At 46.9% G+C, this 13,160-nt stretch overlaps 1 protein-coding gene across 1 annotated transcript; it reads left to right on the forward strand.

Annotated features, from left to right (window-relative positions):
• Positions 1–2,798: 2,798 nt before the first annotated feature.
• GSX2 (GS homeobox 2) lies at positions 2,799–6,996 on the forward strand. The gene is made up of 2 exons (XM_061584122.1): positions 2,799–3,336; positions 6,169–6,996. Exons 1-2 carry the CDS (start codon positions 2,799–2,801, stop codon positions 6,504–6,506), a joined length of 876 nt encoding a protein of 291 aa, XP_061440106.1. The 3' UTR covers positions 6,507–6,996.
• Positions 6,997–13,160: the final 6,164 nt, after the last annotated feature.

The raw sequence follows: 13,160 nt of genomic DNA on the forward strand, positions 1-13,160 counted from the left end.
AAATCCACTTCTTTCCTTCCTTTAAAACGAAAGCCCCGCGAACCACCTCTGCCAAGGGGCTTCTAATAACTCTTTCATCTTGATCCTAAGTGAGGTTGAACTCCTAAATTACTGAGGAGTAAGTCGCCCTATTGCACTCAGTGAGTATTCTTAGGCTACAATCCTACGCACACTTCACCAGGATTTGGGACTAAAGTAAACACGCATAGGATCGGACTGCTACGTTTGTAGTAGAGCTGGACACTTCCACTTTAACCGAGCTCGCCGTCAAACAAGTAGGCTTGGCTTGCCATCCTAGGCACATTTGTCTGAAACCGAGCTTCATCAACACAGCCGGACTTACTTCTGCGTAAACATGATTAGGATTGCGCCGCAAGTCTGCCTCACTCTCTCTTCCAGCCAAAACACTTGTGCATACTGTTTACGAGTTCAATGGCACTTTCTCTCACTGAGCAAGGGTGCTCAGGATTCCAGCCTGATTTGGTTCTAGAGTTCCCGCTATTGATTTCCAATCAATGTCAAGCAAATGGGTTGATAGGGTTTGGGAGGGCAGCCAAAACAGTGTGTGTGTGGGGGTAGACTTCGCCTTTAAGGAGACAGTGGACGGTGACCTCATGAAAGACGCCAGCTTTTAATTTTTTTATTGTTATTTTTAATGCACTTAAAAAAGAAAACAGACGATTAAGTGTAAGCGGTAAGAAGAGCGGGTGATGTCTGGAGCAAGAGTCACACTCTTCTTTAAAAGAGTGTTATATTAAATTGCAACCTTCCTCCTCCTCCTAGCTCTACAACTCGCTTCTGAAACTCCCACAAATAAATTGTGCAACCCTTATATACAAGCCTACTTGAGTCCTATGTTTAGGATTGCAGGAGGAGGATACGCCTATACCTATTTACTCGAAAGTAAATCTCACTGAATTTAATAGGGTTCATTCCCAAGAAAATGCGTATGGGATTGCAGCCTTACTCCAGAACGACTTGCACTGAAGTCAGTGGCACTTGCTACCAAATGGAAGGTTTGGCACTGAAGTTCTGGGTGGCTAGGAAGTGAATTCAGCTACAAGCAGGAGGGAATACAGACGTACAGAGATAGAACAGGCACGATGACATCACTGAAAAAGTAAAAGAAATCGAGCGTTCAAAATGCTTCAGTAAGCGTCAGGCTTATGCGGGAAAGATGCTATCTTCAAGGAGGCATTTTGGAGTTACATTAGTTGGGGAGGTACTAAACAGTTGTCGCTATATTTACACCGTATTTTGTGCTTGGGGGAAACGGCAAAGCTGCTAAGTTCCCGGCCTGAGGAAGCAAACCCGACCCAATGCGATTTACTCGGAAGAAAATCTCACCGTGTTCAAACGGACTATCTTCCACGCGAGGTCGGGCCACCATAAGACCAGAGCCTTGACAGAACACACCTCCCCAAACCAGGAAGCGAAGAATGTTCAGCAGGTTGAGCCCTCCTTTAGCAGTACCTTCTGTTCAGGTCAATGGGACTCCATCCGGAGGACTGGAGAGCAGAGCCATGTAGGAGCTGGCTCTAGACCCAACCCCTAGAAAAGGCCAGCTTGTTACACAGCACCAACTCTGCCCGCTCAAGTGGGGCAGCCAGGGCAGGACTTTGGGGCAAAGGTGCAGGGCCCCACTCAGCAAAGGAGTGGGAAGGACCCCAAACGAAGCAGGGCTCCCGGCTTACCGCCTTTTGAAATAGTAAACGGTCATCTAAAGAGAGGGGAGATTAAGAGCATGAAGTCTGCACCCCCCCCCCGCGGTTTAAGACGAGGGGAAAGACTCTTTCCTTCCTTTAAAAGGAAAGCCCCGCGAACCACCTCTGCCAAGGGGCTTCTAATAACTCTTTCATCTTGATCCTAAGTGAGGTTGAACTCCTAAATTACTGAGGAGTAAGTCGCCCTATTGCACTCAGTGAGTATTCTTAGGAAAGAAGCGGGGTATGCCCGCTTGTACCTGACAGTCCCAGCGGCAGGAGCTTTGGTGGGCAGCCCCGGTAGCCCAAGAGGCGGGAGCTCCAGCGTGCAGGGTTTCTGCTAGAGTCGAGAAGGAACGGGCGTAATGCGAGGGAGTGACAAGAGGATGACACAAGAACGAAAGGTGAGCAAGAAGTGGAAATGAGAAGCAAAGGGAAACAGATGCAATGCCGGAGCCTCTACGGGAGGATGGCTTGCGGGGATGCGTGTGTGGAAACAGAATTGGTCCACCAAGGCGCCGCGCCGATCCGAGAAGCGGCTGGAAAAGGGGACTTGTCACCTGCGCTGGCTGCTTTTGGCCTTCCGGCTGAGTCTGGTGGAAGAAAAGGGAAAAGGAGAAGGAGAGACTGCTGTTCTGGAGTCCCAGGGCGAAGAAGGAAAGGCACAGACGCCTTTTGCCAAGCCAGCGCCCCTCCCTTCGCTGTTTTCTTTCAGGGTATACCGGCTAGGAGCGTATCCTCTCCTCTGAAAGGGCTCCCAAACAGGCAGCCCGAGGAGCTTCAGACGCGCGTCGATTTCCAGGCATTACGTGTTAACTAGTTGCTATAAATCCCCATACCCGGAGTAGGAGGAGGCGTAGAGGGGGGGAGATCCAGGGGAGGTCTAGAGAGAGAGAAAGGGGGGTGATTTTAAGACCAGCCCTCTCCAGAGCCCCCCTTTGTTCTGCTCTCACACATAAGCACCTTCCGGGCTCGCTCAAGGGCTTCTGCAGAGGCAACTTGCCCCCAGGAGGACTGGCGAGAGCGCGCGAGAGAGAACTGGGAGCTCGTGACTGAGAGCCCGTCCGGCCAGCCTGCCGCCCGCCCGCCCTGGCCATGTCGCGGTCCTTCTATGTGGATTCGCTCATCATCAAGGACTCGGCGCGTCCGGCTCCCTCCTTGCCGGAGCCTCATCCGCCCCCCGGGCAGGACTTCCTCATCCCGCTGGGCGTGCCCTCGCCTCTGGTCATGTCGGTGGCCGGCGGGCCCGCCTGCCCGTCGCGCAAGAGCGGCACCTTCTGCGTCTGCCCGCTCTGTGTCACCTCGCACCTGCACGCCTCTTCCCGGGCGGGCGCGGCAGGAGCAGCTGGGGGAGGCGCTGCCGCCGCCGCCGCCCTCCCGCTGCTCAAGGGCCACTTCCCTCCTGCTGCTGCCGCCGCCGCCGCCGCCGCCACCGGCGGGGATGCCCAGTACTGCCCCCGGATGAGCCATGCCCAACAGCAGCCACCGCAGCAGCAGCAGCCGCCCAGCTCGGTGGCCTCCGCGGCAGCAGCGGCGGCGGCGGCGGCAGCTCACGCCCTGGGCCACCCACCTGTCTGCACCGCGGCAGCCTACAGCATGAGCGACCCCCGGCGATTCCACTGCCTCGGCCTGGGTAGGACCCTCCGCCCCATCCTTCCTCGAGTTACTGGGGGGTCGGGACGAGCAGGGGCGGAATTAATCTAGGGGACTGGGAGGGTGGAGAAGGGAAGGGAGTGAAAGGAGGACAACAGGTAGAGGCTCTGCAGGTAAGACCGAGTTCAACTTTGTCTCCGGAAGGACTTCTGATCAGATCCGCACCAGCTGCGGTCCCAAAAGAGTTAAGGTGGAAGGCCCTCAAGGGACTCCTTTACGGTGTGATCCCCAACCTGAAGGAGGGATTCTCTCACCTCTCTGGCGTCTTTCCATTGTCTTCGATGGGGTTATTCCATTGCCAGTGCGAGTACCATCCCCAATCAGTCACCTTCCATCCTCCTCCATGGGATCTTTGACACACACACCCCGGAAGGTAGTCCACGCCTTTCCAGAGCAAGCCTCACTGATTTCCCACAGGGTCCTCAGACGCTTCCCTTCCAAAGCAAAATCTCGCCGAAGGACTCCTGTGGGCTGCGGTTTCCTAAGCAGCTCCGCTGACTTCCTTGGGATTCCTCTATCCTGAAGAGTGTTATGCCGGGGTCTTAAGCTCACTCCACCTCTCCCCCCGGGAATTTCGGTGGGAAATTCAGAAGCTAAGAAGTGCGAGGACTGGCACCACGACATCGCAGCGTTAGTTTAGCGAGGCTCCTTTTTCATCTTCCCTAGATGCATAGGTGAGAAGTTGTTCAAGTGGGATCTGGAGAGCAGGTGTGTGTGTATGGGGGGGATACTTCTGCACACTAAGGGCTGCAGTCCTCTGTTTGCCTCTGGCCAACTTTGACGTAGGTGGGATTATCTCGCAGAAAGTAATTTGGCGATTGGTGTTTCGCTCAGTTGAGGATAGTAATCAGGAAGGAGTTGAAAACGGGGCTACAAAGCCCCCTGGGAACAACCGCAGAAGGGGGTGGCTCTGGCTCAGAAGCCAAATGTATGTCTTTGGAGCAGATCATGTACATCACAGGCCGAACCAGAACCAAGCCACCGGCTGCTACCCTTCTTCCGAGAATAGCAGCGATCCCCATACCATTCACTCCAAGACTCACGAGTAGTCCCATTGGCTTGGATGGAATGTCTCTGTGGCTTGAGGGTCCCAGTCTGAGTCTACACCTTCAGTCCAGATCAGCATTCAGTTCAGTGAGATGTGCTTCTCTGAAGTGATAGGTTTGAGGACTTCCAGCTGCCCATTCAGAATGGACAGTTATCTCTGCGAGACTGTTCTAAAGGGAGCGTTCCGAGGGGGATCGGACTCACGCTCAGGTTGCGAACCTGAACAACCTCACCCGACCTATATTTGCGATCAGCCAATGAGAAGAGCGAATAGCTTGAGGAGGGTCCTGTTCGGACCTTAGCTGCGAACCAGAGTCCAACAAGCCTGGAAGATCTCAGTCTATTCCTGCAATCCGGGATAACGGCACTGGGTTATATCCAGCTTTAGTCATACTCCGAAACAGACCCATTGAAATGAATGAACATGACTAACTTGCCTTCATTCATTTCAATGGGTCTTGGATGCAACCTACTAGGATTGGTCTCTGCAGTCCACATATATATTCCGGATTAATGCAGGCACAAAGTGGCACCTCAAAGCGGCGCCTTCAAACTGGAGTCAATCTCACAGAAGTTAGAAGGAACAGTCTCCATCTGCATGTGCCTTCGATTCAAGCAGACTCTCTGCCTTGAGTGCGGATGCTTCTCGAGTGCTTTTTCACAATGTAAAATATACCCTGTAAATGGCCTGAGGTCTGCACCTTGAGGGCTTAAAAGTTCTGCTACAGTGAAAAAGAAAGGAGGACTATTGAGGTGCAGGAGGGTCACTCCTGGTTTCCTGCTAGCGAGCCTGGAAAAGCTTCCGCTACTTGGTCTGGTGAAGTAGGCTGTTCTGTTGTAGCAAGAAAAACCAGAGGGACAGCACCCTGTAAGAAATCAAGCAGGTGAAAACAGAACTTAGCATTTGAAAGCAGGGCTCAGTTCTGGAGCATGCAGTGATGAGTTTGTTTTTAAGGAGTGCCTTGGAGTAGATAGTTACTATTCACCATTGAGCAACTGCAATTAGTCCTACTACTTTTAGAAGGAATTAAGATGGGTAGACTTCCGGTCCAGCCCTGGCACCTCCTTTGAGTATGCAAGAGAGATCTCACAAGAGTTTTGTGAAAAAGGAAAGGGTGCATATGCTTCCACTTGGTCTGTGATTTATGACCGCTTTACCTGCTTGGACAGAAATAAATTATTCTCTCCCACCCTCCATAGTGCTAGTACTCTGGGTTATCCAAATGAATGGATGGGCAGTAGATTCAGGACAAAGTCATTCTTCACATGATGCACAATTAATTTGTAGGGTTTGCTGCCATGTGGTGATGGCCTTTGGTTAAAATGGCTTGAAACGGGGATTAGACAAGCGCTTTGAAAGAGCAGTTTGTCAATGGCTACACAACTCCTATGAATAGCAGAACACTAACGGGGAGAGGGCTATTGCCCTTGTCTGTGGCTTCAGTCTGCAGACTTCTCGTGGATACCTGGTTGGACAATGTGGGGAAAGGGATGCTGGACTGGATGGGCCTTTGGTATGATCCAGCGGGGAGGGGGGTTATTATGGTCTTCCGTCTCGCGTTTGTGCCCGCGCTTCTAGTTTTGCTTCTAGGTTTTCCCCCCTAATCAGAGTGACTCCAAGGTTCAAGACTGCTGGGAAACCATCCCAGGTGCCTTGGGAGTGTTGCTCCTTAGTCGGATTGTGATGACTCAAGGGCGATCGAAAGACATCTCTTTAACCTTTTCCATTGGGTTTTAACCGGGGCTGCTGCTTCTTCCCCTCCAGGAGGCTCGGACGCCAGCCAGTTGCAAAACGGCAAGCGGATGCGCACGGCCTTCACCAGCACGCAGCTCCTGGAGCTGGAGAGGGAGTTTTCTTCCAACATGTACCTGTCCCGACTACGGAGGATCGAGATCGCCACGTACCTCAACCTGTCCGAAAAGCAGGTGAAGATCTGGTTCCAGAATCGGAGAGTGAAGCACAAGAAAGAAGGCAAAGGCACCCAGAGAAATATGCACGGCGGCTGCAGCTGCACCACCAACCCGGGACGTTACCCCAGGTCCGAAGACGAGGAGTCGCTCTCGCCAGCCTCGGCTAACGAAGACAAGGTCTCCCCTTTATGAAAAGGCCTTCTCTGATTGCTCTGATTGCCGGACGACCACAGACAGAGTCAGCCTCTAAGCCCCCGGGGCCCTCTGCAAGGAGGAAAGGACTCCTAAGGGCTCTGTCCGCAGGGCTAGTGCTAGATGTTGAATGTAAATGAACGTTCAGATGAAACGGTACTTATGTAATACAAACGGCTGCAATTCTGTGTCTCCCCCCCCCATCCCGGGTTAACACACAGTCCTGGCTTTTCCTCCAAGGGGGTGAGGATAGTCTCTTCTTCTCTTCCCACCTCCCAAAAACCTCAGTTTGGTGGGGATGTCTCTCATTCCTTCCAGAATTATAGGAGAAAGTTTAGAAACAGAACAATACCGTCTGAGACTCTCTCTCCTTTCTTTGTACAGATCTTTATATAAAGTGGGGGAAATAATCCGAATTAGAATTGTTCGGATGCTGTCCTTTGTATGTGAACATTTTTATATCAAATTTATATTTATATTTATTTAAATAAAGGAGGTCAGACAAGACGTGTGATGGCTTTCACTTTTTTAAAAGAAAGGATAGTCAGATTTAAACTCTTGGGAATGATGTTTGCTAAACTTCTATTTAAATAAGTCCTTACAGCACACTCCTATACATGTTTACTCAGATGTAAGTTCTGCTATGTTCACTGTGCCTTACTCCATGAGGCTGTCAGAGGAGCATACTTGGGGTGGTATTCAATGGTAGTGTTACTGAGTAAACCCACTGAACTTAATATACAAGGCTAACTTAGGTTCATTAATTTCAATAGGTCTATTCTGAGTAGGACGTAGTTGGTTTCAGGACTGGAAGAGAGTGGGAAATGTATTTTTCCTTCCCCTCACCTCCTGAAACTTCTCCCTCCCCCAAGAGCCATAACTCACTACAAGGCTTCTGTCGCAGGATGTCTAGAGTCCTGAACAGAACCACTCCTCTTAAGGGCTAGAAAAATACAACATTTTGTTGTGGTCCCCCCTTATGCATCAACTATTTTTAAATCTGAATTTATGGATTTTAAGCCATTTTAGGCAATTGGGGAAAAACTGAGTAAAAATCCCCTAACTATAATTCTCACCTCCACCCCTGTTTCCAGGATACTTACTATACCTTGGTAGGGATGAGCAGACCAATTTCCTATTCCCAACTCCAATTTCCTTTTCTTTCAACACCCTCAACATTCCATTACTCATCAGCTCTTTACTTTCTGAAGGTCCTAGAAACTCACAGTTGTTTCTAGACTCTGTGTGTGCATGCACATGTGCACACACATTATTATTTTTTATTTACAGACTAATATCTTCTACCAATCCCCCCTCCCCCAATATCTAGAAATCACTAGTTTTATTTAGAATTTTGCTCTCAAACTGATTGGCATTGAACCACCCAAGTCTGGTATTAGAGTGGGGGCTGGCAACAAAATGTAGCAAAACCCCAATCCTTAACAACAGTGCCCCTGTTCAGGGCTCCAGGGAGACAGAACAGAAGCATTAAAGCCAATGGTGTTTGGAACTCATGGTGGAGGGTGGGGAGCTTCACAAGGGAGGGAGAATAAAAGGTCATTGTTTAAATGCTACATTTTCCACATGGAATAAGACCTGAGTGAGAAACAGCACGGACTCCTCTCTTTACTATTACCTTTTTTTTCTGGGTGGACTTGACTTGTTGCTGCCCAACCACAGCTATGCTAAACTCCTGGATTGTTCAGTTGTTCTGTATGGGCAGCTCTCACTTGCACCCCAGGGGAGGGGAAAAGTAAAAATTGTGCTGACTGGAAGTGATGGGAGTTGTATTCCAAAACTTCTGGAGGGCACCAGGTTGGGGAAGGCTGGTCCAAAGGAACCAGAATGAAGTTTCATCTTGACAACAAGTAAGCATATCTAATATTTATTATCTCCAGGTTCCACTGCCATTGATATTCTGTAAATTCTGGAAGTTCATGGTCCTTGTTAAGCTGTTTTGAGAGTTTTTAAAAATATTTTATTTTTTATACTTATACATTTCTGCATAACTAGGAAATCTCCCAAGTTTTTAGAAACAGCTATCTTGTTTTTGAGTGACCCAGTGTTGCTTCCAAACTGATAGGCCACTCAACCAACCAAGTTCTCTATTAGAGGGAAATTATTGTTTTTATTATTATTATTATTATTGATCATGAACCTAAATGCATTGACTGATGGCTGCTGTACACATGAAGGAAACACACATACCATGTGGAGTCACAGCTAACCAGGAGTTTCCTTCAGAGTGTGTCCACTACATGCACATTTTAAAAATGCATTTAGTGATACAAAATGCAGCACCTGCACTTGAAATACAGGAGTGGGTAATCCCGATTCATAATTGTGCTTTAATTTGCAAAGCAGGTGTGCATACTCAGGAACATTAACAGTTGTGGCAATTAACTAATCTGTGTTAAGTAATCTTTAATATGCACAATCATCCACCATGTACTTGATAATGATCTTGGGTATATTTGTGTTAACAAAGCATTGGAATGAAATCTAGATCCATTTAAACATAAGGAGAATTTTGGTATGAAGGTCAACATGGATGTAGATTGGTTCTATTTTGACAGAGTTATAGCAAAGCACCTAAGCTGATTATTTTGGACTCAAATTGATTTTACTTCAATGAATGTGAATGCATCTCTACTCACCAGCCAGTTACGTTGAAATATTTGGATTTAAAGTGACTTCTGCCAACTTCCTTAAACTAAAACACTCTGGTTTCATTTGTTCCAGCAGAGCATCCTGTAATGATTTAAGACTAGCGTGCTTAAAATGTTTCCATTATTTGTGACTTGTACTGAGAGGCCCTGAATAAAGCCCGTGGAAGGTGATGGGAACAGTGGGAACAATTTTTCATAGCGCTGCCATGGGAAATTGCTTGAAGAGCCACAGTAGATATCCTATGGGAGGAGGTTCCTTTGCTTTTAATAAGAGGGTGGCTTACTCTTTCAGTTTTCCTACTGTTAGGACAGGATGTGAATAACCTGAAAGTAATGCATGTATGTTAGAAAGCAATGGATGTTAAATGCAGTGCTTAAAATGCTAAATGTCCATGGGGAATAGGTAAAAATAAATAAATGCTGGATTCAAGGAATGAACTGCTTCATTGTTGCTTTTACAAAGTCTTTGAGCCAAGCACAGATATACATTTATCTACGTGAACATTAACTTTAGTATCTATTTGTAGGACCTGTCACAAAATATTCAGTATATCCTCACTCCTAGCACAAGTATTCCTGATTAGGGTTCCATCTATGCTATGGTTGCCAGGTTCCTGGCCTGAGACTGATCCTGTATCTTTAGGAGAAGAGAAAGTCAGCCAAGTGCAGGTGTTCTTGCAACACTGTAATGAGAAAAACCACAAGGTGGAATTCTCCCTTCCCCCTGCACAACTTTTAAAGATACAGAAGACCTCTGGGTTGCCAGGCCCAGCCTCCAAGAGGTCTTCTGTATCTTTAAAAGTTGTGCAGGGGGAAGGGAGAATCCCACCTTGTGGCTTTTCTCATTACAGTGTTGCAAGAATACCTGCACTTGGCTGACTTTCTCTTCTCCTAAAGATACAGGATCAGTCTCAGGTCAGGAACTTGGCAACCCTAATCTATGCCCTCATCCAGGATACCCTATGTTAGCCTTGGAGCTAAATGCTAGCAGAAGCTAAACTCTAACCAGATCCCTGTTGAAGAAATACGCTTTACCCTGGATATAATCACACAGACTCTGGTTTTAGGAAAACAATAAAGCTTACATTTATTGTAGGAAATACATACTTGAAAGAAAATATCCTAGTTCTAGCTAACTAGAGTTGGGGAGATTCCAAGAGCCATGCTTGCTCTTTCATCTCAGCAGGAAAGAGAGAGACATACAGAAAAGAGAAAGATGTCTCCTCTCCCAAGGTGAGACAAAGAAGAAAGGGAAGATCAGGTCAGTAACCCTAAGAGTATCAGACCAGCATCTGAAGGAAGGTTAGCACAGGTTAGGTTAGAAAGACAGTTGTATTGTCAACTGACCCACAAGGTATCTCGATGTGAGGGCTGAGGAGGTTGAGTGTGGCATGCTCCGTCCTCTTGTCCCTGTTCCTGTTCCTGTTCTCCCTGCCCCCCCCCACATTTAGGCCAGTTGGGCTTGTTATGCAGGCCTGCTCAAAGCAGACTCTCATACAGTACAGAACTCTGGGAATATAACACAGATGAGGTAAGAAAGGCTCCTGATCTGACAAAACAATCAAGAAGGATGTTTTCAAATATGATGAGAACATTGCCTAAAAAAGCCATATTCCCAGGCTGAACTGACAGCAAAATTCTAAAACACTGATCCAACAGAAAGAATGAAAGAAAAGACAGTAGTGTGAGATCCAAGCATCTCACAGATAGAACTAAAATCACAAGGTGCAAAGCTACATCCAGGTCTTTCTTTTGGTATAAAAAGAAGTCCTCAAGTCCTACTCAAGGAGCTTCCTTGATATCAAATTCAGAAGGAGAAGGTGTGAGATAAGAATTGCTTTTAACTGCTTGCCTATTTCTGTAAACATCAACTGAGCTCATTAAAGCATTATAAGTAGGGTTGCCAGGTTCATGGTCTGATCCTGATCCTGTATCTTTAGGAGAAGAGAAAATCAGCCAAGTGCAGGTGTTCTTGCAACCCTGTAATAGGAAAAACCACAAGGTGGGATTCTCCCTTCCCCCTGCACAACTTTTAAAGATACAGAAGACCTCTTGGAGGCTGGGCCTGGCAACCCAGAGGTCTTCTGTATCTTTAAAAGTTGTGCAGGGGGAAGGGAGAATTCCACCTTGTGGTTTTTCCCATTATAGTGTTGCAAGAACACCTGCACTTGGCTAACTTTCTTTTCTCCTAAAGATACAGGATCAGTCTCAGGCAATGAACCTTGCAACCCTAATTATAACCCTTTCTTCCCTGGGTTTTTTATTGCCTCAAAGTTAAAAACCCTGTAGTGTTTTGCCCTTTGGCAAAACAACAGTCTAGGAAGCATGGAAGTTCCTCTCTTTACTTACCCTTCCCCATGCAAACTTACCAGCCTCTCAGTACAAACTGAGTTGCACCCCAACATCTCCAGCACCCTATTCCATTCTTCCCACTCCAGTTTCTCCCCAACTAACACTCAGCTTTCTATGGTTGCTGTTGTCATAGGACTGGTTTTGGAGAGATAGGTTTTTAATTTGTTCTACTTCTGCAAATCTTGGCGTTCTGCTCCCTCTTGTTTCTCAGTGGCCCTATTTTGGCTCCAATACTATCAGAACTCAGCACCAGAATTAGCTATAGAGCAGGTGTGGAGAACCTTTGGACCTCAAGATGAATTACAATTTCTATCATCCCTGGCCATTGGCCATGCTTGTGGGGCTGATGGGAGTTCTAGTTCAGCAGCATCTAGAGGGCCAAAAGTTCCCCACATCTTTTATAGAGGGAATGATCCATCCACACATACGTAAATCCAAAATATGTTACTTATGGTCTTTCTTGTAATGGTTACAAAAGAAGAGTCATACTCCAGAGAGATAAGATGAATAATAAAAATAAATCGCAATTTAAATGATGATAAAGGCTTCCCATATTATTTTTAAATGGTACAGAACAATAAGCTACATTGTGGAGGAAACATAGATGGAGTCAAACACAGTCTCACACCAGCCCAAGCCTTGCTTTCTTGCTGTCTTTCATTTGGTGTCTAGTGTTGCACTGATTGGTCAAAGTGACCTGGGTCACAGGTTTAACTTGAAGCTGTTCTGGCTAATCATACTGCTCTCCCCTTGGAGAGACATTTGTCCTCTTCACTAGACATCAATTGAAGTGATTTTTGCTTATTCATGCTTTCACAAACTGAGGTTCAGTTACTTTTGGTGTGTTTTAATGGTTCTGAGTTGTATAGATATTTTATAGTATATTGGTTATACTTATGTTTTATTTATGGTATGTATTTTGAGTTTTTATATTTTATAAATTATCGATGGAAGAGGTTTAAGAAGCCAATTACAGTAGGGCTCTGCTTTTCGGTGGTCCGCTAATACAGTGGCTTTCAATTAGAGTAAGGCTTCACTCATATGGCGCTTGTTCTGCTTTTATGGCATTTTCCAGCCATCGGGTGCCATTCTATTGAATGAGATCTGCTTTTGGGGGGGTTTGCTTTTAGGCAGGGGTCTGGAACATAACCCGCCACATGAGTGGGGGCCTACTGTAACTTCTCCTTTGATATCAATAAGACTTGGAGGTATATCACACTGGCTTGGTTGCATCTTGCTCAGGCAACTTATATTATTGTTCCGTCCTGCTGCCCAACCACCTCCCTGACTAAACTGGAAGAGACAGTCTCGGGTGTTGTGTTGGAGAATCCCAGAGGCCTGGGAGACTTCAATATCTACATCAATGTTGCCTTGTCTGGGTCAGCTCAGGACTTCATAGCTACCATGGCAACCATGGAGCTCACAGCTAGGGAGAGGAAGAATCCTTGAGGTGTCAAACCAAACACATTTTGGGTTAACACGGAACCCTTTATCAAGGGCTTAAGACTAATTCCTTGTAAAAATGACAAGTAAAATTCAAAGGAGCATCTAACTCTGGAGAATAATGCAATTAAAAAGACAGATTCATTCATATAGGTATAGCAAATCATTACAGGTGATTTCATTTTCTGGG

The sequence above is a fragment of the Rhineura floridana genome, chromosome 9 (assembly GCF_030035675.1).
Source record: "Rhineura floridana isolate rRhiFlo1 chromosome 9, rRhiFlo1.hap2, whole genome shotgun sequence".
NCBI classification, from domain to species: Eukaryota; Metazoa; Chordata; class Lepidosauria; order Squamata; family Rhineuridae; genus Rhineura; species Rhineura floridana.

Bases quoted from the DNA above. Each gene is read 5' to 3' on its own strand.
- GSX2 (XM_061584122.1), top strand. From the start codon at position 2,799: ATGTCGCGGTCCTTCTATGTGGATTCGCTCATCATCAAGGACTCGGCG. The intron at 3,337-6,168 runs GTAGGACCCTCC...CTTCCCCTCCAG, and splicing joins ATTCCACTGCCTCGGCCTGG to GAGGCTCGGACGCCAGCCAG.